At 42.4% G+C, this 22,752-nt stretch overlaps 1 protein-coding gene across 4 annotated transcripts in view; it reads left to right on the plus strand.

Moving 5' to 3' along the window:
• The window catches only part of Pitslre (cyclin dependent kinase 11B pitslre), a 769,596-nt gene that overhangs the window by 222,471 nt on the left and 524,373 nt on the right, over positions 1-22,752 (plus strand). For all 4 annotated transcript variants that reach the window (XM_068357118.1, XM_068357131.1, XM_068357124.1 and 1 more), the window contains exons 3-4: positions 482-635; positions 21,343-21,589. In XM_068357118.1, the coding sequence (XP_068213219.1) occupies positions 482-635; positions 21,343-21,589 (401 nt within the window). The remainder of the gene's footprint in view (positions 1-481; positions 636-21,342; positions 21,590-22,752) is intronic.

Below are 22,752 nucleotides of genomic sequence, written 5' to 3' on the forward strand. Positions count from 1 at the left end.
GTCAGGTTGATCTCATTCTCTTGGAAAATGCCTGAATTTTCTCAAAAAATTATCAAAAATATGAAAAAAAAATTGGGGGTAAAGGGATGAGTTTTGTGAAACGTACCAGTATGTCCTTTGGGGGTAAAACGGTTAATTATAGTACAGTACTTCATTACTTACATTAGACTCACAGGACTCTCTCCCAACCTATTACTTACAGTTGATTAATTATAGTACTTGTGTTAGCTCACCCAAATGAATATGAAATATGTGAACCGAGCATGGTTACCAAGTTGAACACCACCCTGGTAACCATGCTCCTTCTTATCACAAATAGGAGGTATCTTAAGATTTTTATCATGTCGATGAAGCTATACTCCTGAACAATTTAAGTAAAAACATAATTGATTTTGTTATAAAAACTGTTTTTCTACTTTGGGAGTTTTCAAGAATTCTTTAAATTAGTTTAAATTACTAAGTTATTTTACTTTTTTCTAAGGGAACGCTTGGAAGGGGAGAGACGTGAACCCAGAGAGGTTCGGGAAGGTCGTAGGCATGAAAAACATCGTGAACGAGGAGGCAAACATGATAAACCTTTTACTGATCTTCGAAGTAAAATTGAGAAGACAGGAAAAATGGCAGAAAGGGAAATGGTGAGTTTTTTCAGCGAGGATTTCATGCATTTTTAGTATTGTACTGTAATTCCTCTCGTATCACACCACCTTTATCTATATTCATACATTTTCATGCTTTTTTTTTTTTGTGGAACTAGGTTTTTATCTACACCTGTACTGCATGAGGTAAGTATAAATATTGCACTTAATATGGATCAATAATCAAACTCAGGATAGAAGTAATCAGAAAAATAACCATGGTCACCTAGGCAACAAAAACACAAGGAACGGTATATTAGTATTGTACTCAGATGGACTTGATGTGAATTTTTAAATATTTAACTTAGCCGGTGAATATATAATAGCTGCAACTCTGCGGCTCGACAGAAAACACACTCAAAAAACTCGCGAGCGATCGCTATGAAGGTTGCGGGTGTGCCCACCAGCGCCAACTGTCGGCCAGATACCACTCTTGTATGTAAACAAAACCTTAAATTCTTCTCTGTCGACGTTGCCGACAAGACGTATTCATACTCGCTGTAGAACCTGGAGTTTTCTTAACATATTTGGTGAAGTACTTCATTTTGGTTTGAGCTTTCGCAGTACAGGTGTTTTATCTTCAACTTAAACCTTGAACTCGTTTTTGGATAGATTTAATTTTTGATGACTTTGGATTGTTTTTTGGACTTTCCTTGACTTTTAAATGGCCGACCCTTCCCTCAGTATGGAAGTGTTTTTAGGCTTTTAGCAATTATCTTATCACGTTATAAATTAATTATAGATTTTCCTCTATATATTTTATATCTCAACCGCCTTTATTAGGCCTCTTCGATTAGCTTTCCATTTATAATAAACATCAAAATAAATTTTAATGATTTGTTTATATGCGACCTTTCCTGAGAGTAGGCGGTCCTAACTTGGAAACCGAAGTTAAACAACGTTGAGCCCTTTCAATCGTAAATAGCTTTTAAAGAGCTAATGATTTAAAACTTATTAAATGAATATTTTTTAATAGATATTTTATGAAAGATTTTCTTTGAATAGTCTTCGTACTGTTTCAAAGATGAACTAACGTTTAGTTTATTTATGCTACGCAGTTTGCGCTCTATCGTTACGATAGAGAGAGAGAGTATCACGGTTTCACTTTGCAGAAAGAGTAAATCGATTCTGACATTTTGTTCATTCTTCTTTCAAAGCTTAAATGTTTTAAATTCTATTTTAAAGGAACTTTTTAATTGAAAAACCTTTCAGTTTTTTCCTTTGGTCAAATAACCTGTTTTTTTGACGAAACGTAAGTGGGCTCTTCTCTTAGGTGCGAAATCAAGAGAGAGAGAGAGAGAGAGATAGAGACGGAGGGAGAGAGAGGAGAGAAAACGTTCCGATCTTTATCTCGTCCCAAGCGGGTAACGTTGTTCTCGAGTTACTCTCGTCCATAGTCTCTGTACGGGGAGAAAGGATAAAACGTTTTTAGTTTTTTATTCTCGTCCCAAGGCAATGTACGGTGAGAGATTGAAAACGTAGTTTTGAATGAACTAGTGTTTAGTCTCTTCCCCAGCCACTGATTTTTTTATCTTAAAATATGTTTACTGTTTTTTAATGGTATTAATGTGCTTACATTATACGACTGATTTCGCAATTACAACCTTTTGATGAGGGTAGAATTGCGTGCTTCAGGTAGAAATCAGTTTTATTCATACCTAATGTGAATGGTTAAAAAATTCGATTTCAGTGAAATAAGTGCAAAACAGAAAATCGTAGTGATAAAGTGATATTGCGCAAAGTGTTATCAGTATTGCGACCGAGGGTTCGTCTGTTCGTGCCTGTCGTTCGCCTAGTCCGGGACCTCTTGCAAGCTCCCAAGCCCAGGGGAGAAGTAATGTCGTACGACTTATGGGTTCGAGAGGCCTTGATCAGCGAACAGACGTTCCCTCTATGGTATCGGGTGTATCTTACCAAGATCACCCCTACCATAAGGCGAGAGAGACGATTTTCTCCTTGTCATCCGAAGGCTTTTCGCATAAGAAACCGTGGAACAAGGTTTCGAGGCCCTTTAAGCGAAAGTCAGTCCTTTCAGGACAGGTCCAGCGTCCTGGTTTTAACCATTAGGACAGCTCTGACCCTATGCAGTCATCGGAAGACTGCTCGCCGCCTAACAAAAGCGTAACACAGACTCCAAGAGTCTTTTTGTAGGCAAGGTTTTGCGGTCACAGACGTTACCCTCGTCTCTTACCGCAACCATTCCCGTTGATCCTAAATGGGTTGTACGGCAAGACATGCAGAATAAGCTTGCCTCCCTTATGGAAGACTATTCTGCCGATAAGTCCGTTGAGCCTAGCCGTTTATCTCATCGAGATCCTGGCCTTCAGCCACCCTAACGTTCCTTTGTGCGTCCTGTTGACGTTGGCGTAGCCAAGTCACGTCAGTCAGGTTGTTTAGAACCACACTCGATGCGGTCTCGTGTGGATTTTCAGCCACATTTGGACGTTAGGCCACTTGCTGATGCTCCTGTTGACGTTCAGGACGTTCGCTAACAATCGGAGTTGACTTGTTTTGACGCTGAGCGTCAACCTCCGCATTCTAGAGTTGTTTTGACTGCTCAGTCTAGACGGTCAAAGCAGTCTCGAGTGGACGCTGTGCGTCCTCACGCACCTGTTGTTGTTGACAGTTCACAGACTGTCAAGCAGTTACATGACGTTGCGTCCTGGTCTCACGCACCTGTTGTTGTTGACAGTTCACAGACTGTCAAGCAGTTACATGACGTTGCGTCCTGGTCCGCTACTAATGCACCAGTGCGTGTGGACTCTGCTTGTAAAGCATTGCCACCACGGTAGGTCTCTCCCTTGCTTGAGACTCGGCTATTATCGGACAAGGTTCCTTCAGATGAGGAAGTTGCTGTTCCCCCTCCTACTGATATTCCCTTGAGGACTCTGTCAGACGGAGAGGAGCCTAAAGCTGCTTAGCCCTCTATGGACTTTAAATAAATCATGCTGATTTTTAAGGATCTTTGTCCGGATCTTTTTGTAACTGCTGCTCCTCGTTCGCCTAAACGTCAGAGCTTACACTAGGCCTAGCTACTTCGAAGCCGTTGTTTTATAAGCTAGTGCTCTCTCGCTCTTCTAAGAGAGCTTTACGTTTGCTAGGCGACTGGTTTATCACCAGGAGGAGTTTGGGGGAGACAGCCTTTGCTTTCCCTTCTTTTAAACTGGCTTATAGAGCGAGAGTCTGATATGACACGAGAGAAGTTCTCGGCTTGGGAGTTCCTGCCTCTGCCCAGATAGACTTCTCAAACCTCATAGACTCTCCCTGGCGCCTGGCCATGAGACGCTCCAAGATTTTACAGGTCGACTTCACAGCTATTTTCGAGCCTTTGAAGTTTTGCTGTACAATTATGTCATGCATAAACAAGGCTTTCAGGGATGGCTCCAATGATCTGACAGCCACGTTCTCTGCAGGAACAAGTCCCTCAGGGATGGCTCCATGATTTGGCAGCCATGTTCACTGCAGGAGTACGTAAGAGGCAAGTGCGCTCAATGTGTTCATTGTCAAGACAAACTTCACGATGAAGTCTACCAGGCTGTCTTGACAGCATTTATGGAAGGCGACTGGATGGTCTCTCTCGACCTTCAGGAGGCATACTTCCACATTCCTATACACCCGGATTCCCAACCGTTTCTGAGGTTTGTTTACAGGAATGTGGGGTACCAGTTTCGAGCCCTGTGCTTTGGCCTCAGTCCTGCGCCTCTCGTGTTTACGAGGCTCATGAGGAATGTGGCAAAATCCCTCCATCTATCGGGGATCCGAGCCTCCCTGTACTTGGACGACTGGCTTCTCAGAGCATCGTCCAGTCTTCACTGTCTGCAGGATCTACATTGGACGTTGAGTCTGGCCAGGGAGTTGGGACTTTTGGTCAACCTAAAAGTCCCAACTGATCCCATCCCAGATTATTCTATATTTGGGGATGGAGATTCGCAGTCAAGCCCTGCTCGAAGTCCAACTAATGCTGAAACGAAACGTTTATTCAGTCAGGAGTTGGAACAGTCTCGTAGGGACTCTCTCATCCCTGGAGCAGTTTGTCTCACTAGGGAGACTACACCTTCTGCCTCTCCGGTTCCATCTAGCCTTTCACTGGAACTAGGACAAGACATTAGAGACGGTATCATTCCCAGTCTCCGAACCAGTAAAGGCATGCCTGAAATGGTGGGACAGCAATATCAGTCTGAGAGAGGGACTATCCCTAGCAGTCAAGAACCCAAATCACGTGTTGTCCTCAGACGCGTCGGATTTGGGTTGGGGTGCGACCCTGGACGGTCGGGAATGCTCGGGTCTGTGGACCTCAAGTCAGAAGAGCATGCACATCAACGGCAAGGAGCTATTAGCAGTCCACTTGGCCTTGATGATATTAGAAGGCTTCTTCGAAACTTAGTGGTAGAGGCAACTCAGACAACACCACAACTTTGGCGTACATCTCCAAGCAAGGAGGCACACACTCCTTCACGCTGCTCGAGATCGCAAGGGACCTTCTCTTATGGTCAAGAATTCGAGGCATCTCCCTGTTGACGAGATTCATCCAGGGGGACTTGAACGTCTTGGCAGACTGTCTCAGTCGGAGGGGTCAGGTGATACCCACGGAATGGACCCTCCACAATGACGTGGGCAAGAGTCTTTGGGCTACTTGGGGTCAACCCACCATAGACCTCTTTGCCTCCTCGTTGACCAAAAGGTTACCAATCTATTGCTCTCCAGTCCTAGATACAGAAGCAATCTACATAGACGCGTTTCTACTGGATTGGTATTTTTGGGACTTATATGCATTCCCACCATTCAAGATAGTCAACAAGGTACTGCAGAAGTTCGCCTCTCACGAAGGGACAAGGTTGACGTTGGTTGCTACCCTCTGGCCCGCGAGAGAGTGGTGCACCGAGGTACTTCAATGGCTGGTAGACTTTCCAAGAAGTCTTCCTCTAACGGTAGATCTGTTACGTCAGCCCCACGTAAAGAATGTCCATCAAAGCCTCCCCGCTCTTCGTCTGACTTCCTTCAGACTATCGAAAGACTCTCAAGAGCTAGAGGCTTTTCGAAGGAGGCAGCCAGTGCGATTGCAAGAGCTAGGAGAGCTTCTACCATTAGAGTATACCAGTCGAAGTGGGAAGTCTTTCGAGACTGGTGCAAGTCAGCATCTGTGTCCTCGTCCAGTACCTCTGTAGCCCAAATCGCAGATTTTCTTTTACATCTGAGAAAGGTTCACTCCCTTTCAGCTCCCACGATTAAGGGCTACAGGAGCATGTTGGCTTCGGTCTTTCGACATAGAGGCTTAGATCTTTCCAACAATAAAGATCTCCAAGATCTCCTTAAGTCTTTCGAGACCTCTAAGGAACGTCGTTTGGCAACTCCTGGATGGAACTTAGACGTGGTCCTAAGGTTCCTCATGTCAGACAGGTTTGAGCCATTACATTCAGCCTCCCTGAAGGATCTCACCCTCAAGACATTTTTCCTAGTGTGCTTGGCTTCGGCTAAAAGGGTCAATGAACTTCATGCCTTCAGTAAGAACATCGGCTTTTCTACAGAAAAAAGCCACTTGTTCACTTCAACTTGGTTTACTGGCCAAAAATGAACTGCCTTCTCGTCCTTGGCCTAAATCTTTTGATATTCCTTGCTTATCAGAGATCGTAGGCAACGAACTGGAAAGAGTATTATGTCCTGTTAGAGCTCTTAAGTTCGATTTAGCTCGTACTAAGTCATTACGAGGGAAATCTGAGGCATTATGGTGCTCAGTTAAGAAACCTTCATTGCCTATGTCAAAGAATGCTTTGTCATATTTTATCAGATTTTTTTAATACGAGAAGCTCATTCTCACTTGAATGAGAAAGACCAATGTTTGCTTAAGGTTAAGACGCACGAAGTTAGAGATATAGCAACCTCCGTGGCCTTCAAGCAAAATAAATCTCTGCAAAGTATTATGGACGCGACTTTTTGGAGAAGCAAGTCAGTGTTCGCGTCATTTTACTTAAAAGATGTCCAGACTCTTTACGAGGACTGCTACACACTGGGTCCATTCGTTGCAGCGAGTGCAGTAGTGGGTGAGGGTTCTACCACTACACTTCCCTAATTCCAATATCCTTTTAATCTGTCTCTTGAAATGTTTTTAATATTGTTTTATGGGTTGTTCGGAAGGCTAAGAAGCCTTTCGCATCCTGGTTGATTTGGCGGGTGGTCAAAGTCATTTCTTGAGAGCGCCCAGATTAGGGGTTTGATGAGGTCCTGTTGTATGGGTTGCAACCCTTGATACTTCAGCTCCTGGGGGTCTTTCAGCATCCTAAGAGGATCGCTGGGCTCCGTGAGGAAGACAGACTTACAAGGCAGAGTAATCGTCTAAGTCAACTTCCTTACCAGGTACCTATATATTTTGGTTTTGTTATATTGATAACTGTCAAAATGAAAAAACTCTTAGCTTATACGCTGTAAACATAATTAACTCTGGTCTCTACCCACCTCCTTGGGTGTGAATCAGCTATTATATATTCACAGGCTAAGTTAAATATTTAAAAATTATATTTTAATTATAAAATAAATTTTTGAATATACTTACCCGGTGAATATATAAATTAAATGACCCTCCCTTCCTCCCCAATAGAGACGCAGCGGGACGAGAAGAATTGAAGGTTTTGTTTACATACAAGAGTGGTATCTGGCCGACAGTTGGCGCTGGTGGGCACACCCGCAACCTTCATAGCGATCGCTCGCGAGTTTTTTGAGTGTGTTTTCTGTCGAGTCGCAGAGTTGCAGCTATTATATATTCACCGGGTAAGTATATTCAAAAATTTATTTTATAATTAAAATATCATGTTGCATGCTTATTTTATTGTGAGGGTTTGGGAAATGATAGGGGTCCCACTTAAGTGCTTTTTTGGGAGAGGGTTGCAAATTGGTTTGTGGAAGAATTGCAATCTGCCCCTGTCTCAGTTTTGTTGCTATATTTAGTTTGGCTTTGTGCTGTATTGTGTGTGAAGGAGAGAGAGAGAGAGAGAGAGAGAGAGAGAGAGAGAGAGAGAGAGAGAGAGAGAGAGAGAGAGAGAGAGAGAGAGAGAGAAAATTGAATAAACATGTATGAAATGTAGAACATAAGCCTAATGCAGAATATTAGAACCCCAGAAAAATGTGAGAGAGTACAGTATTTTGTTCCTATGCAGATATGAATTTTTTTGTCCTTTAACTGGACATATTACTTTAGCATTAGCTGGCGTTGTTATTGAATCCGTAACCAGGTACTGTACAATCGGTTCCCGAATTGTGCAAGAATTTGGTCGATCAATGGCCCCGCATAATTGGAGAATTGCATATTTCGAAGCACAGGAATAGTTACATTAGGGCCATGATAAACGGAAACTTTGCCATTCAAACACTTTTTACTACCCATTTTTAAAACTTTCTATGTACTATACTGTATTTTTTCTAATGTTGAATTGCTCTTATGAATAAATAGAAAAATTATAATGTTTTAAAGTTTAATAACCTTAAAAAGTTTAAAATTACTACCAAGATGGGTGTAGGTACTGTACCATGTGTTTCCCTTTATTACACGACTTAAAATTATGACGAATTTGAATAAATTTCAGTTATATGTTATATAGGACGACTGGTGAATAGCAAAACCATCACTATATAGACTAGTTGTCTTTGTATCATTGAAACCCGAAAATTAACTAAATAAAGGCGATTTTATATCATGCATTTCCTAAACTCCCCAAAAAGCACACCATCTAAAATGGTGACAATTATTGATGATCATAAAGTTGAATGAACAGACGAACCACACGTGTTTAAGTTAGTTTTTGCAGCCACAGTATTCATTATATGAGGATTTTGTTATTACTAGTGTTGTTTTACTTAATTTTTTCTTAGAACTTCAAAATAAATGAAATAAATGTGATTTACATGTTATTCATTACCAATGCCTCCTAAAATGGAAACCTTCCGTTTGTTTACTGTACGCTCCATCGTCGGATATCGATCATGATGAACAAACAAATGCATTAAACACAAACAGGAAAATCATTTTGTTTGCGTTCAATCAACAATGGCAAACTGCCGCTAATGACAGTATGATAATTTACGATAATTCTAAACTGTTACGAAGGATCCATTCCACATTCAAAATCCTTTTCCTAACTTCAGTTATAGGTTAGTTTTATAAACTATCAACTTTTACCCACCTCAATTATGGAACGATCTGCAAAAGAGAGAAGAAAGTACTAGATTGGTTTTTAAAGTTATTTAACGTTCGATGTGACAGAGATGGTGCGAGACTGGAGAAAGTGAAGATAATTTGAATCCTGAAGGTTTTTGATAGCAAATGAATATACTTATATCTCTGCCGTAACATTTTATTAAAATCGCGCTTATTTAAAAAGCTCTCCAAATAAATTTATTGTGCCCTAAATTACTGCTAAAGCGCACCCTGGTTGATCGAGAAATTAAGATATTGCTGGCTCCGTCAGTGAGTATTTACCTGAAACTTTGGTGAAAAAAAAATCAAATGTGAGAGAGAGATCGAGAGAGAGAGAGAGTGTGTGTATGTGTGTGTGTGTTCTTATGATAACTAATATTAAAGTCTATAAACAGACTGTCTGGAAACTGTGATACCCTATAACATATTGGTGCTGATGTAATATTCATTATAAAGAGATTTCGAATAAGTTAAGAAGATCATATTATTATATGTACGCATAATTACGATATGGTAGTGTGACCTTGAGATCAGCTAATGCCTACTAAAATTAATTTTTAATTATTGAAATGCTTATATAATTGAAAAAGGGAATACAAACATGCTTCAATAAACCAGAATAAGGGCAAATGAAATATGAAAGCTTAATAATGAATACAAAATTAAATACTGTATGAAGCTTTAAAAGTGAACTACCCTTAGTGCCCGCCCAACATCACTGTCCTGCACACACACACACTCGTACAGAGAAAGAGTGACAACGTATTCACATGATAACTAATAATAATAGCTATAAAAGAACTGTATGAAAACTGCGATATTCTGTAACATATTGTTGTAAAGAGATTGCGAATAAATTAAGAAATTATATGAATAAAAATACGCCACTCGTATGTGCGCAATCTTTCGATACGGTAGCGAGACCTTCAGATTAGCTGATCATAACTGAAAGTAAACAAAATATTAAGTAATTCTTGATTTTTAAAATTCTTCCAAAATTAAAGAATATAATAAAAAAATGCTTTAATAGAGCATATGATATCCTACTAAACAAGAAAATGAAATAATGATATACAGTAAGAAAATGTTGATAAAATATGACTTAGATGATTGCAGCATCATGACGCATCTTAATAAATCTATGGTAACTTCACTTTTTCAGTTTGAAATACGTCGGAATCAACTTATGACCTATCTCTCGGTCCCTATCTCCGTCGTAAGTCGACGACTACCTGTATCTAGCAAAAAAAAAAAAAAAAATGACTTAAAATAAAACTCCTTATATTATTGGAGGTCTACATCAGGTTTATATAGGGTAGTAATCTCAGGTCCTAATACTAATTATCAAGGGAGGCGATAGAATTTGAGAAACACTCAATTTCCTGGGTAATTCGCCCTGGCATCGCAAAATCAAAGGTCAGAGGCCAAAATCCTATGCAGTTTAGGGATGTCCTAAGTCACCTTATTAAGTAGTATGAATGCCATAGTCCATTCCCTCAAAAAAATGGCATTAGCTGGATGGCCCCCTTAAGGCTTTGCCAACCTCTATTTAACTTTTTTCCCCTAGTACAAAGGAAAATACTAACCTCTCACACACTCTATCTTTGCCAGATCTGATGGCGGTTTCACTTAAAACTGAATTTTCAGGTGCATCTGTATAGGGGAGGATGCCGAAACCTAATAAATCACTACCTTTTAATCGAAAAAGAGAAAGACCTCTTTCGTGTTGCTGTCCCAACTCTGAGAAAAATTTCCCTTATTATATATGTGTGTGTATATATATATATATATATATATATATATATATATATATATATATATATATATATATATAGATAGATAGATAGATAGATAGATAGATAGATAGATAGATAGATAGATAGATAGATTGATTTTTTTTTTTGGCGTGGATGTGTCTGCATCTATTATAGCCGCTGACGTGGATGTTTCTACATCTGCTATTGCTGCCTGCTTCGATGAATAGGAGGAGGTACCACGGTTGGGAGGTATTTGCATTCAAAGCTATAAGTGAGAGTATTGGATGATTTCAGCCATCACAAAGATGTTTTGGACCTTTTTGGCGGAACTATTCTCAAGTGTTGGGTCTTCGGAATCCTAGGGGATCCACTGCTTCGGGTGGGACTCTCGGCTTTTGGCCGGAAGCCCATCCATACAGATATGGGGAGGATGATTCCATAGTTTCTTGGTCTCGGTCCTAACAGGCAAGGGGCAAAGCCCTTCGGGCAGAAGTCGAGACCATGTTGAAGAAGGGTGTCTCCAAGAGGTCGTCGAGAGGTCCCCAGGGTTCTTCAGTCGACTCTTTCTTGTAAGGAAGGCGTCTGGAGGCTGGAGACCAGTCATCGACCTCTCAGCTCTGAACAGGTTTGTCAAGCAGACCCCGTTCAGCATTGAGATGGCAGACACGGTCAGACTTGCAGTGAGACCTCAAGACTTCATGTGTACACTGGACCTGAAGGACGTGTACTTCCAGATCCCAGTCCATCCGTCTTCAAGGAAGAACTTAAGATTCCGCCTAGACAACAAGATCTACCAGTTCAAGGTGCTGTGTTTCGGTCTCTCCACAGCACCGTAGGTTTTCACCAGAGTGTTCACCCTGATATCATCGTGGGCACACAAGATTAACTGATTCGACTTCGCCTTGGCCTACATCAAATCCCTCGTCGTCTCTTGCGGAGATGGCATCAGGCCAGAGCTACTCTCACGAAAGTTCAAGATGCACTTCGAAACCTCCCGCCAAGCTGGATCGATGATTCGAAGGCATATCTCAACATCGAAATGCTCCTTTCAAAATTCACGCTGGGTGAGGTTTGTGCTCTCAGTGATTTTGAAACATTTCTTGAACAGATATTTTGTGTAGAGTTTCATGAAGTTGGAAATCACTTGCTGGTGTGACGGTGCCGAGTGATGGTTGTGAACTCAAAGGCAGGATGCAATCAACTGAGTTGTTTATTAAGGAACACTCTTCTTTATATACAAAACCTCAAGGCAGCAGGACATAACCTGTTTGAGAGACATACAATGTTACAGAGCAAAACGGAGACATGATCATTCAGGTTCTTTTCAGTGCGAGGGAAGAGCGCAGATACAAGCATAATATATACAAAATAATTATGTACAATTGTGTGACACACGGTTGGTACATGGCTCCCCCCCTAAAAATGACGTACTGTACATGTTAAATAGGGCGCCTTGATCTAGAGAGGCGAACTATAGGCGGGTCATCTGGCAGAAGATAAGCAGGTTTTAGAGGATCAATGGAGACCCAGTCTTCTTTGCCTACCGAATGTTTAGTAGGAATGCTTTCGTACAGCGTCGGATCACAAGGAAAGGGCCCGTGTAAGGGGGCGTTAGTGGTGGCTTGCTAGTGTCGATGCGCAGGAAGACGTGCGTTGCAGAGTGCAAGTCCGTTGGTATGTGATGCTTCGCTGGGGGCTTGTAAGTCTGGCGGCACGGAGTAAATTTTCCCACGACGTGACGTATGCGCTGGAGATCGTCGGAGGAGGTTGTAGAAGGAAAAAATTTGGCAGGGACGACCAACGGGTCGCCATACACCATTTCAGCTGCCGAGACGTCGAGGGCGTCTTTAGGAGTGGTCCTTAGTCCCAGGAGGACCCAGGGAAGCTGAGTAAACCAGTTGCAATCCTTGCAGCGGGACATCAAAGCTGCTTTGAGGGTGCGATGAAAACATTCAACCATTTCATTGGCAGCGGGGTTGTAGGCCGTTGTCTGATGTAGGGTGATGCCCAGGAGATTCGCTAATGACGTCCACAATTGAGAGGTGAAAGTGGTTCCCCTGTCAGAAGTAATATGCTCAGGGATACCGAATCTTGAAATCCATCCAGAGAGTAAGGCAGATGTACATGAGGCGGACGTTGCAGTTTCCATGGGAATGGCTTCAGGCCAACGAGTGGAGCAGTCGATGACGGTAAACAGGTAACGATGTCCTTGTGATGTGGGTAGGGGGCCTACAACGTCGACGTGAATGTGTGCGAAACGACGCTGAGGTTGAGGAAAGGTGCCCACTCCTGAATCCGTGTGTCGATGTACTTTGGAAGTTTGGCAAGAAGTACAGGCGCGGACCCAATCCTTAGCATCCTTAGAAATGCCGTGCCAAATGAACTTTGCCTTCAGCAGTTGTGCAGTAGAACGGCACGAGGGATGTGAAAGGCCGTGAATGAAATCAAACACCTGTCGGTGCATGGGAGCAGGAATCCAAGGTCGCGGTCTACCAGTACTGACGTCACAGGGGAGGGTGGTGTTGGAGTCTTCGAGGGGAAAGTCTTCCCAACGGAGGGACGTGCAGGATGTCCTACAAGCTTGATACTCTGGATCCTGTCGTTGGGCTTCAGCCAGGGCGTTGTAATCCAGTCCCAGTTGAACGGCAGCCAACGTGTTTCTTGATAGGGCATCGGCAACGGGATTCATTTTCCCAGGGACGTATTGGAGGGTGCAATTGTATTCAGCCACGGCGGAGAGATGTCGGCATTGACTGGCGGACCAGGCGTCAGACTGTCGAGTGAAGGCATGCACCAGAGGCATGTGGTCTGTGCGAATGACGAAGGGCGTACTTTCTAAGAAATGGCGAAAGTGACGGACAGCCAAGTGCACCGCCAGCAATTCTCGATCGAAGGTAGAATAACCCGATTCTGCCTTGGACAGTTTTCTGCTGAAGAAGGCCAATGGGCGGGGCGAGCCTTTGACCACCTGCTCGAGTACTGCACCAATAGCGACGTCGCTGGCATCGGTGGAGAGAAGGAGAGGGGCGTGTGGGATAGGAAAAGTGAGAGCCGCAGCAGTTGATAGGGCCTTCTTTGCATTGCAGAAGGCTGCTTCTTGAAGGGGACCCCACTTCAGGTCCTTTGGCTTGCCCTTGAGGGAGGCGTAGAGGGGAGCAAGAGTGGCAGCAATGGCTGGCAGAAAACGGTGATAAAAGTTGATCATGCCCAAGAATTCCTGCAGAGCTTTGACGGTCGAGGGAGCGGGGAAGTTCTGAACGGCTGCAACCTTCTCAGGGAGGGGATGGACTCCTTCAGGAGTGATACGGTGCCCTAAGAACGACACTTCGTCGGCGCCAAAGGTACACTTGTCGTACCGGACTACAAGGCCGTTTTGTTGCAGGCGGTCGAGCACGATGCGCAGGTGACGGAGGTGTTCCTCTTTTGAGGAGAACACAAGTATGTCGTCCACATAACATACACAGAAAGGGAGGTCCCCTAAGATGCCATCCATGAGACGTTGAAACGTTGCCCCAACATTACGAAGGCCAAAACAGGAGTAATTGAAGGTGTATGTACCAAACGGAGTGGTGATGGCGGTCTTGGGGATGTCTTCTGGATTCATAGGCACCTGATAATACCCCTTCAGGAGGTCGAGCGTAGAGAAAACCTTCACTTTGTGCAAGTAGGAGGTCACGTCGGCAATGTTTGGGAGGGGGTAGTGATCTGGTTCTGTTTGCATGTTCAGGCGCCTGTAATCCCCACACGGACGGAGGGAGCCGTCTTTCTTCAGAACGATGTGTAAGGGTGACGACCATGGGCTGGAGGCCTTTTGGCAAAGGCCCATTTCCTCCATTTCGGCGAACGTCTGTTTGGCGGCTGCCAATCGTTCCGGTGCCAGACGTCTGAATTTTGCGAAGACTGGGGTCCCGTCGTCTTGATATGGTGATAAATACCGTGCTTGGCAGGAACCGTGGGCGTTTGGCGAAGTTCTGGACGGAAAACTTCCGGGTATGACGTGAGGAGGTGGGCGTAGGCATCCGTGGGTGCGCTGATGTGGAGAGCGAGGTTAGAGGGGGCGGGTTGAAGAGGTGTCGACATGTACGAGTCTGCATTGACCAATCGTCGGTGGGCGACATCGACCAGAAGGTGGAAATGAGAGAGGAAATCCGCACCGAGGATTGGCATTGTGACGTCAGCAACGAGAAACTTCCAATTGAATTTACCGTTTCCGAACGATAATGTGAGGTTCTGGTAACCGTAGGTGGGTATCGCAGATCCGTTGGCAGCTACCAAGCGGACGTCGGCAGATGTAGACAGACTACGTCGTGCCTTGAAGAGTTTCCTTGGCAAAAGAGAACGACAAGCACCCGTGTCTACCAAAAATCGCATGCCCGTTCCTGCATCCTGTAAAAAGAAAAGATTAGAAACATGGGAGGCCACCTCCACAAGCGATGGCCTACTTACACGTTTTTTTTTGGCCACTGACAATCCTTGGCACACTTCTTCGCGGTTGCCCCGAATCTGAAGTGGTAGTAGCAAAACTGCGGCGGATGGGAGGTAGTAAGTGGCTGTAGCAGTCGTTCGTTGGGGCGCGAGCGATTGGTGGGTGGTGGGCAGCTTTGTCGCCGCTTCGGCACGTCACGGGGTAGGCGTGTATGTCCTACGGCATTCATGTCAGCTTCGGTTGACGTTGAATAGGCATCCTCGTCGTCAGGGGTGGAGGCGTTGATGGAGGTCTTGAAGTGGCTGTCCATAAGGGCGTCGGCTTTGGTCATCAAGTCCTTTATGGGTAAACTATCGACATCGGGTATGGCAGCGCATACAGGTTCGGGTAAACGGCGTATCCAAAGGGCACGAAGTAGGTTCACCTCATGAGGAGAGCCGTCCGCGGCAGGTTGAAGGCGAGCGATACTGGTCATTTCCCTGAGGGCAAGCGAAGCCCTTTGGTCCCCCAACGGTTGTTGCGAGAGCTGAAAAAGCTTTGCTATACGGGCGACTGGCGACGGCGCGTACTGCTGCAGAAGGTATGTTTTGAGGGCGTCATACGCTATTGGGGTGTCTCCTTGTTCACAAAGCCAGTCGGATATTTCTGGGAAAGTGTCCTCGGGTATCGCCGCGAGAACATAATCCGCTTTGGTGGTTGAGCGAGTCACGCCCCTGATACGAAACTGGACTTCTGCGCGCTGAAACCAAGCAAACGCCTCTCCGCTGGCGAACGGTGAAAGTTTCAATGGGGCGGCCGCAGCGCCAACTGCTGTAGTAGAGTCCGTCATAGTACCAACGATGGAGGGGCGAGGGAGGTGGGGGTGGAAGGCAGTGGAGCGAGTCGACTTCCGGGGTCACCGATGTGACGGTGCCGAGTGAGGGTTGTGAACTCAAAGGCAGGATGCAATCAACTGAGTTGTTTATTAAGGAACACTCTTCTTTATACAGTGAGCCCTCGCTACTTCGCGGTTCGACCATCGCGGATTCACCACTTCGCGGATTTTTTTCATAACGCATGTATATACATATATCGCGGATTTTCCGGAAATTTCGAAAATACCGCGATGTGACCGATGGTGCGAGATTGGAGAAAGTAAGGAACGTTGAATCATGATTGATTTTCAATATAAATGAAACTTTGAGGAGCAACAAAGATATTATTTGTTAGAGAGATAGAGAGAGGTAAGGAATGGGCGGTAGTGAAAAGTAGCCCAGAGAGAGAGAGAGGTAGAGAGAGGTAGGGAGAGAGAGAGAGAGAGAGAGAGAGAGAGTGTGTGTGTGTGTGTTGATTTAAATGTAATAAACAAAAAAATTTGATAGGTTATAACACATTGGTGCTTATGTAATATCAACTGTATAGACGGTTTGAATAAGTTAAGAAATGGTATAAACGATACTTTGTTAGTGTATTCGTACACTCTCAAGAGCGGCAGGTAGACGTCAGCTGATCTAATCATAGCCAAAAGTAAAACAAAAAGAAATCAACAATACTCTCGATTTTTAAAACACACCCGAAATTTAAAAACAAAAGTACACGCTTTCTTAATGTGCAATTAACTATTTAAAGAGTAGCAATTTTCTAGAATAAAATGATGTTTCCCAAAAAATAGTGGTTTGCTGATGAAATCGGATGCCGTATTTTTAGCAACGATTGAAATGGATGTAAACTCGGCATAATTTTTTCGTTTCGTATTTAATTGACACTAAGAAAACTAATTTTAGTTTCTTCATCTATATGTAAGTATTGTATAACACGAAGAGAGAGAGAGAGAGAGAGAGAGAGAGAGAGAGAGAGAGAGAGAGAGAGAGAGAGAGAGAGAGAGAGAGAGAGAGAATGAATCAGCTGTTGTAATCGAATGCCATGTTTTTGTTTCGTGAGAAGTTCATCGCCACGACTACTGTATAACAACAACATACTGTACTGAACTTTACAGTATTATACAGACTACTGTAATATGATAAAGTAAAATATTTGTAATAACCTATTTTATATGAAATGGGGCTATTTTTTTTTTGTTTAAAATTTACATTTACGTACGTAAAACAACTCTCTCTCTCTCTCTCTCTCTCTCTCTCTCTCTCTCTCTCTCTCTCTCTCTCTCTCTCTCTCTCTCTCTCTCTCTCTCTCTCTCTCGTAAATTGTTTTCCTGCTTTGCTACGTATGTATGATTTTATATAGATACAGTAAATAATATTTGTAATAACATATTTTTAAAAGCTTTTACTGTAATATCATTATTTATCACTTTCATCATCCGCGTTAAATGCCTTTGTTTGTTTACTGAGCGTGGTTGTTTACTGAGCGTACTTTATGACACCGTCGTTTCAGGCGGCGTCATAAAGAAAAACATTTCATTTGGAAGTCCTAAGAAAAATTAAGTAAAACATTGGTAATAACAAAATCAACATACTGTACTGAATAATCAATATAATCGATGCAAAAACTAACCTATACACAGATGTGTAAATGCGTTTGTTTCTTCATTATGATCAGAGATAAACTAAACAAAACATTGGTTGCCATTTTTTATCGTGCTTTTTGGCGTGTTTAGGAAACGCATGATATAAAATCGCCTTTAATATTTGTGCCTGTTTTAGTTTAGGGTACTGTAGTACATGCATTAAGTGTTCTGTACATTAAAGGGTAGTTTGTTAACAGTACTACGTACAAGGGAAGGTTTTAAAAGTCTGAATATACATGTTAAATAAATAGGTAAATATGGTATCACAACTTCGCGGATTTTCAGCTATTGCGGTTGGGTCTGGAACCTATCTACTGCGATAAACGAGGGTTCACTGTATACAAAACCTCAAGGCAACAGGACATAACCTGTTTGAGAGACAGACAATGTTACAGAGCAAAACGGAGACATGATCATTCAGGTTCTTTTTAGTGCGAGGGAAGAGCGCAGATACAAGCATAATATATACAAAATAATTATGTACAATTGTGTGACACATGGTTGGTACACTGGTCAATGGGCTGGGAGAGGGGGGTGGTGTTAGGCAGAAGATAACTTTGATAAAGGAAAATTCCGGAAGGATAGCTCCCTCGAGGCCTGGAGGGTAAGCAGGGGAATTTTCCAACACCAGCAGGCATTTCAGAGGGAGGCGCTTCTCTTCCAAATGCTTTTTCACAGTCGAAACAAACATTTACCCACTCAGTGAACAAGAGTCTTGCTACCCAGTCTTTGGCATTAGCCCTCCACATCACTGGAAGCTTCTCCTTAAACACTTTGTGGATCCTGAAGGTTCGGGGAGTCTTAGAGTGATACACCTTACAATTCCCACTGGTATTTGCATAAAATGCAAGAGTAAGCCAGTCCTTCATAAGCTTATGCCCGGGTAGCTTCTCTTACGCCGTGATGTACTTCCGGTGAGGTATTTTCTTCAAAAAGAGCCCAGTTTCGTCATAGTTGAAGATTTGCTGGGGACTGTAGCCTTCCTTGACAGACTAGTTAAATGTCTTAGGAAAGGCTTCGGCTGCTTTCGTGTCCAAGCTTGCAGCCTCCCCATGGCATACCACCAAATGAACACCAGACCGTCTTTTCAAATTTTTCAAACCACCCCCATGAGCCCTTGAACTCTAGGGGTGCCTGTTTCTATGTCCCTCCCCCTCCGATTTCAGCCTGAGCACACGTGAGATCAGCGAAAATGGCGCTGGCCTTTGGGGTAGATTTCCGTCTTGGTGACCGTGTCACCAGCGATCTCCTTGTCCATAATCCAAACGAGAAGCAGTCTCTCCATCTCATTATGGACATGGCTCCTCTTGCTGGAGAAAATTGTCACACCCTTAGAAGGTGTTGCTGCTTTGATGGCTTCCTTGTGTTTAAGGATGTTTCCTATTGTCGATGGTTTACAGCCATGTTCCTTAGCTATCTATCTATATACCAATGCACTTCCCCCAGTTTTGTGGGGTAGCTGACATCAAACAAAGGAAAAAAAGGGGACCTTTCCTCTCTACGCTTCTTCCAGCCTGACGAGGGACTCAACTGGGTTCGGCTGGTACTGCTAGGGTGCCACAGCCCACCCTCCCCCGTTATCCACCACAGATGAAGCTTCATAACGCTGAATCCTCTACTGATGCTACCTCTGTGGTCATCCAAGGCGACCGGAAGGAGTAGCTGGGCTTACCGGAACTGCTTCACAAATTTTTGCCATTCATTCCTATTTTTAGCACTCTCTCTTGCCTCTCTCACATCTATCCTCCTATCACCCAGAGCTTTCTTCACTCCATCCATCCACCCAAACCTTGACCTTCCTCTTGTACTTCTCCCATCAACTCTTGCATTCATCACCTTGTTTAGCAGACAGCCATTTTCCATTCTCTCAACATGGCCAAACCACCTCAACACATTCATATCCTTTCTAGCTGCTAAATCATTTCTTATACCCATTCTCAGCCTCACCACATCCTTCCTAACCCTATCTACTCGAGATACACCAGCCATACTCCTTAGACACTTTATCTCAAACACATTCAATTTCTGTCTCTCCGTCACTTACATTCCCCAAAACTCCGATTCATGCTTCACAGTTGTTACAATCAGTTTCTCATACAGAACTTTCTTTACTTTCATGCCTAGCCCTCTATTCTTTACCACTTCCTTCACTACCCCCATTCTTTACCACTTCCTTCACTACCCCCATTCTTTACCACTTCCTTCACTACCCCCATTCTTTACCACTTCCTTCACTACCCCCAACACTACATCCTTCATTCACTCTCTGACGTACATCTGCTTCCACTCCACCATTTGCTGCAACAACAGACCCCAAGTACAGTACTTAACTAATCTACTTCCTCAAGTAACTCTCCATTCAACATGACATTCAATCTTGCACCACCTTCCCTTTTCGTACATCTCATAACCTTATTCTTACCCACATTAACTCTCACTTCTTTCACTTACCCTTCCAAATTCTGTCGCTAATTGGCCAAGCTTCTCTTCTGAGTTCACAACCAGTACAGTATCATCTGCAAAGAACAACTGATTTACCTCCCATTCCTTAGCAATCACACTTTTAACTGCATGCCAGCCTCATACTTCTTTATTATCTCAAGGTTTGTCTCTGTCGAAAGCTTCCGCTTCTTCTTTCCCTACACACCAGCAACTTTCTTGGTGGCTAATACACTAACGTAATATTGCAACACGATACTGTACAATAGTCACGAAAGTGAAATCACAAACACCAAGTTAACGTGTATGATAGAACTCCCGCAACGAAATGGCCAAGGAACGCCAATGTGTAGATGCATAAGGGGATACAGTATAGTAGATGCTGACCAATAGGAGAACAGGATCTTTTGGCGGTAACTAGCATCAGAGTAGGAAGATAACCAATGGTAGCACAGGAGGATCGTGGCGAGTTGACGGATGGTGGGGTGCGAATTTTAAAGTCAGCCTTGGTGGCTGAGCAAATATCGTATAGTAGATCGTTTTGTATCATGAAAAATGTTTCTTGTTATGAGACAAATATCTTCGCATGTCGTTTCGCATCATGAAAATTTTGTATGCAGAAGCTTTCGTATCAAGTATATAGCTACTGAGAGCTGATCCGCTGTCTTGTAATGAATGGGTTAAAGATTATAATACCATTATAAAACATTTCATAGCAACAAAATACCAAACTCAGTGGAATAATGAATCTGACAGTTATAGAATAAAATAAATAAAACTAATTGTTTCTCAATGGGAATCGTCAGAAGAAACAGAGAGGATGGAAATGATTTTAGTAAAGTTGCATATTGGTCATACAAAATTGACAGTTTGATTTTTAAAGTGCACACATCAGTAAGTATTTCCCAGGTGTAATTAGTAACACTATATTTTAGCCATGCAACATATTTTTCAGATTGTAGTATTTTTAAAAAGGGACATATAAGTTATGGCAAGATTTTTTTTTTTTTTTATAATATTTGATCAGACAGAGTTTCACTGTTTTTAAGATATTAAATTTTTTTTAAGTAACAGGTTTTAAAGATAAGATTAGATATGTATTTATCACATATTTTTATCTCATAATTTATTTTATTATTTCTTATATCTACTATATATTTTTTATTCATTTGTTTTAATATTAATATTTTTTCCTTCCAAACTTAATCGGGCCAGCTCTTTAGTAATAGAGCTTGAAATTGGCCTGGTGAATCTCCTCCCTTTTAATAATGACACTGCTTCAACTATCCCTCCCCCTTTCTCTGAGAAGGGTTTAGTAAATGAGTAAAATTATATATTTAAAGTCAGGTCAATTTGTTCAATGTTTGTCTACTTTGTACTATATTTCTCTTTCAAAGATGTTTCAAGACAGACGGAGGGTACGAAAACGAGAAGACTATTACATTGATGACAGAGAGTATGAGCATGTTGACTATCATCGCGAGCATATTCCTAATAGAGGTGTGGGTATTGGAAGAGGAGTAATGGGTCCTAGTGATTATCAGCAACATGTTCACCATCGTAGAGATGAGCCCCCTCTGATGCAGTTGTCACCTCGAGAAAGGGCAGAACGAGACCGAAGAATGGAGCGGTTTTTAGTTGCAGGTAATTTTTCCTTCAATTTTAGATGCTAATGTAGTACAGTATAAAAAAATGTTTTACAGAGCAGTTTCATGAACTTGAGCTAAATTCCAATGAATTATCAATTTTTCAATTAATAAATTTTAGACAGTTTGGGAGTACCACATTTTAGGAGAACAAAGATTTGTTGACCTAAATTTTAAAGTATTAGATCATAATAAAGAAGTGGTAAAGAAATTAATTATTTTTATGAACCTCGTTTAATGTTCACATTGCCTCGGTTCCAAAAGTTCAGTATATTGACATTTTAAATATTAAACTTAGCCGGTGAATATATATATAGCTTACGTCTCCGACGGTCGACAGATTCCAAAAACTCGCGAGCGATCGCCATGAAGGCTGCCGGGTGTGCCCACCAGCGCCGACTATCGGCCAGATACCGCATATACTTCTCAACCAAACCAGTTCTTCTCTGTCGGTGGTAGTGACAGCATTGGTTCCGCTCGCGCTTAACCTCAAGTTTCTACTGATTGGTGAAGTACTTGTTCATGGTTTTATGGCTTTCGCCGTGTTGGATTATTCTCTAACAATACGATCTTCAAAAGAAATTCTTTTGAAAGGAGAGAAAAATTTTTTTACCCTTGCTTTTTTAATCTCTCTCTGGATTTTCCATTGATAAAAGATGGCCGACCCTTCCCTCAGTGTACGGAAGTGTGTTAAAGGCTTTTAGTAATTATTTTATCACTTTATAAATTATTGTTGATATTTATAGATATACCTCTATATATTTTATATCTCATCCGCCTTTATTAGGCCTCTTCGATTCGCTTTCCATTTATACTAAACACCGAGATAAATTTTATATTTTTGTTTATAAGCGACCTATGCCTATTCTATGTAGGCGGTACTGACTTGGAAAACGAAGTTAAACAACGTTGAGCCCATTCAACTTTTATATTTGTTTAGATTGATGAGATGAATATTTTTAGAAAATATTTTAAGAAATTAATTCTTTGAATAGTCTTCGTGCTGTTTTCAAAGATGAACTAACGTTTGGTTTATTTATCCTACGCAGTTTGCACTCTATCGTTACGATAGAGAAAGAGAGAATCACGGTTTCACTTTGCAGAAAGAGTAAATCGATTTTGACGTTTTGTTCATTCTTCTTATAAACTGAAGTTTTTTAA

This window comes from Palaemon carinicauda, chromosome 2 (genome assembly GCF_036898095.1).
Source record: "Palaemon carinicauda isolate YSFRI2023 chromosome 2, ASM3689809v2, whole genome shotgun sequence".
NCBI lineage: Eukaryota > Metazoa > Arthropoda > Malacostraca > Decapoda > Palaemonidae > Palaemon > Palaemon carinicauda.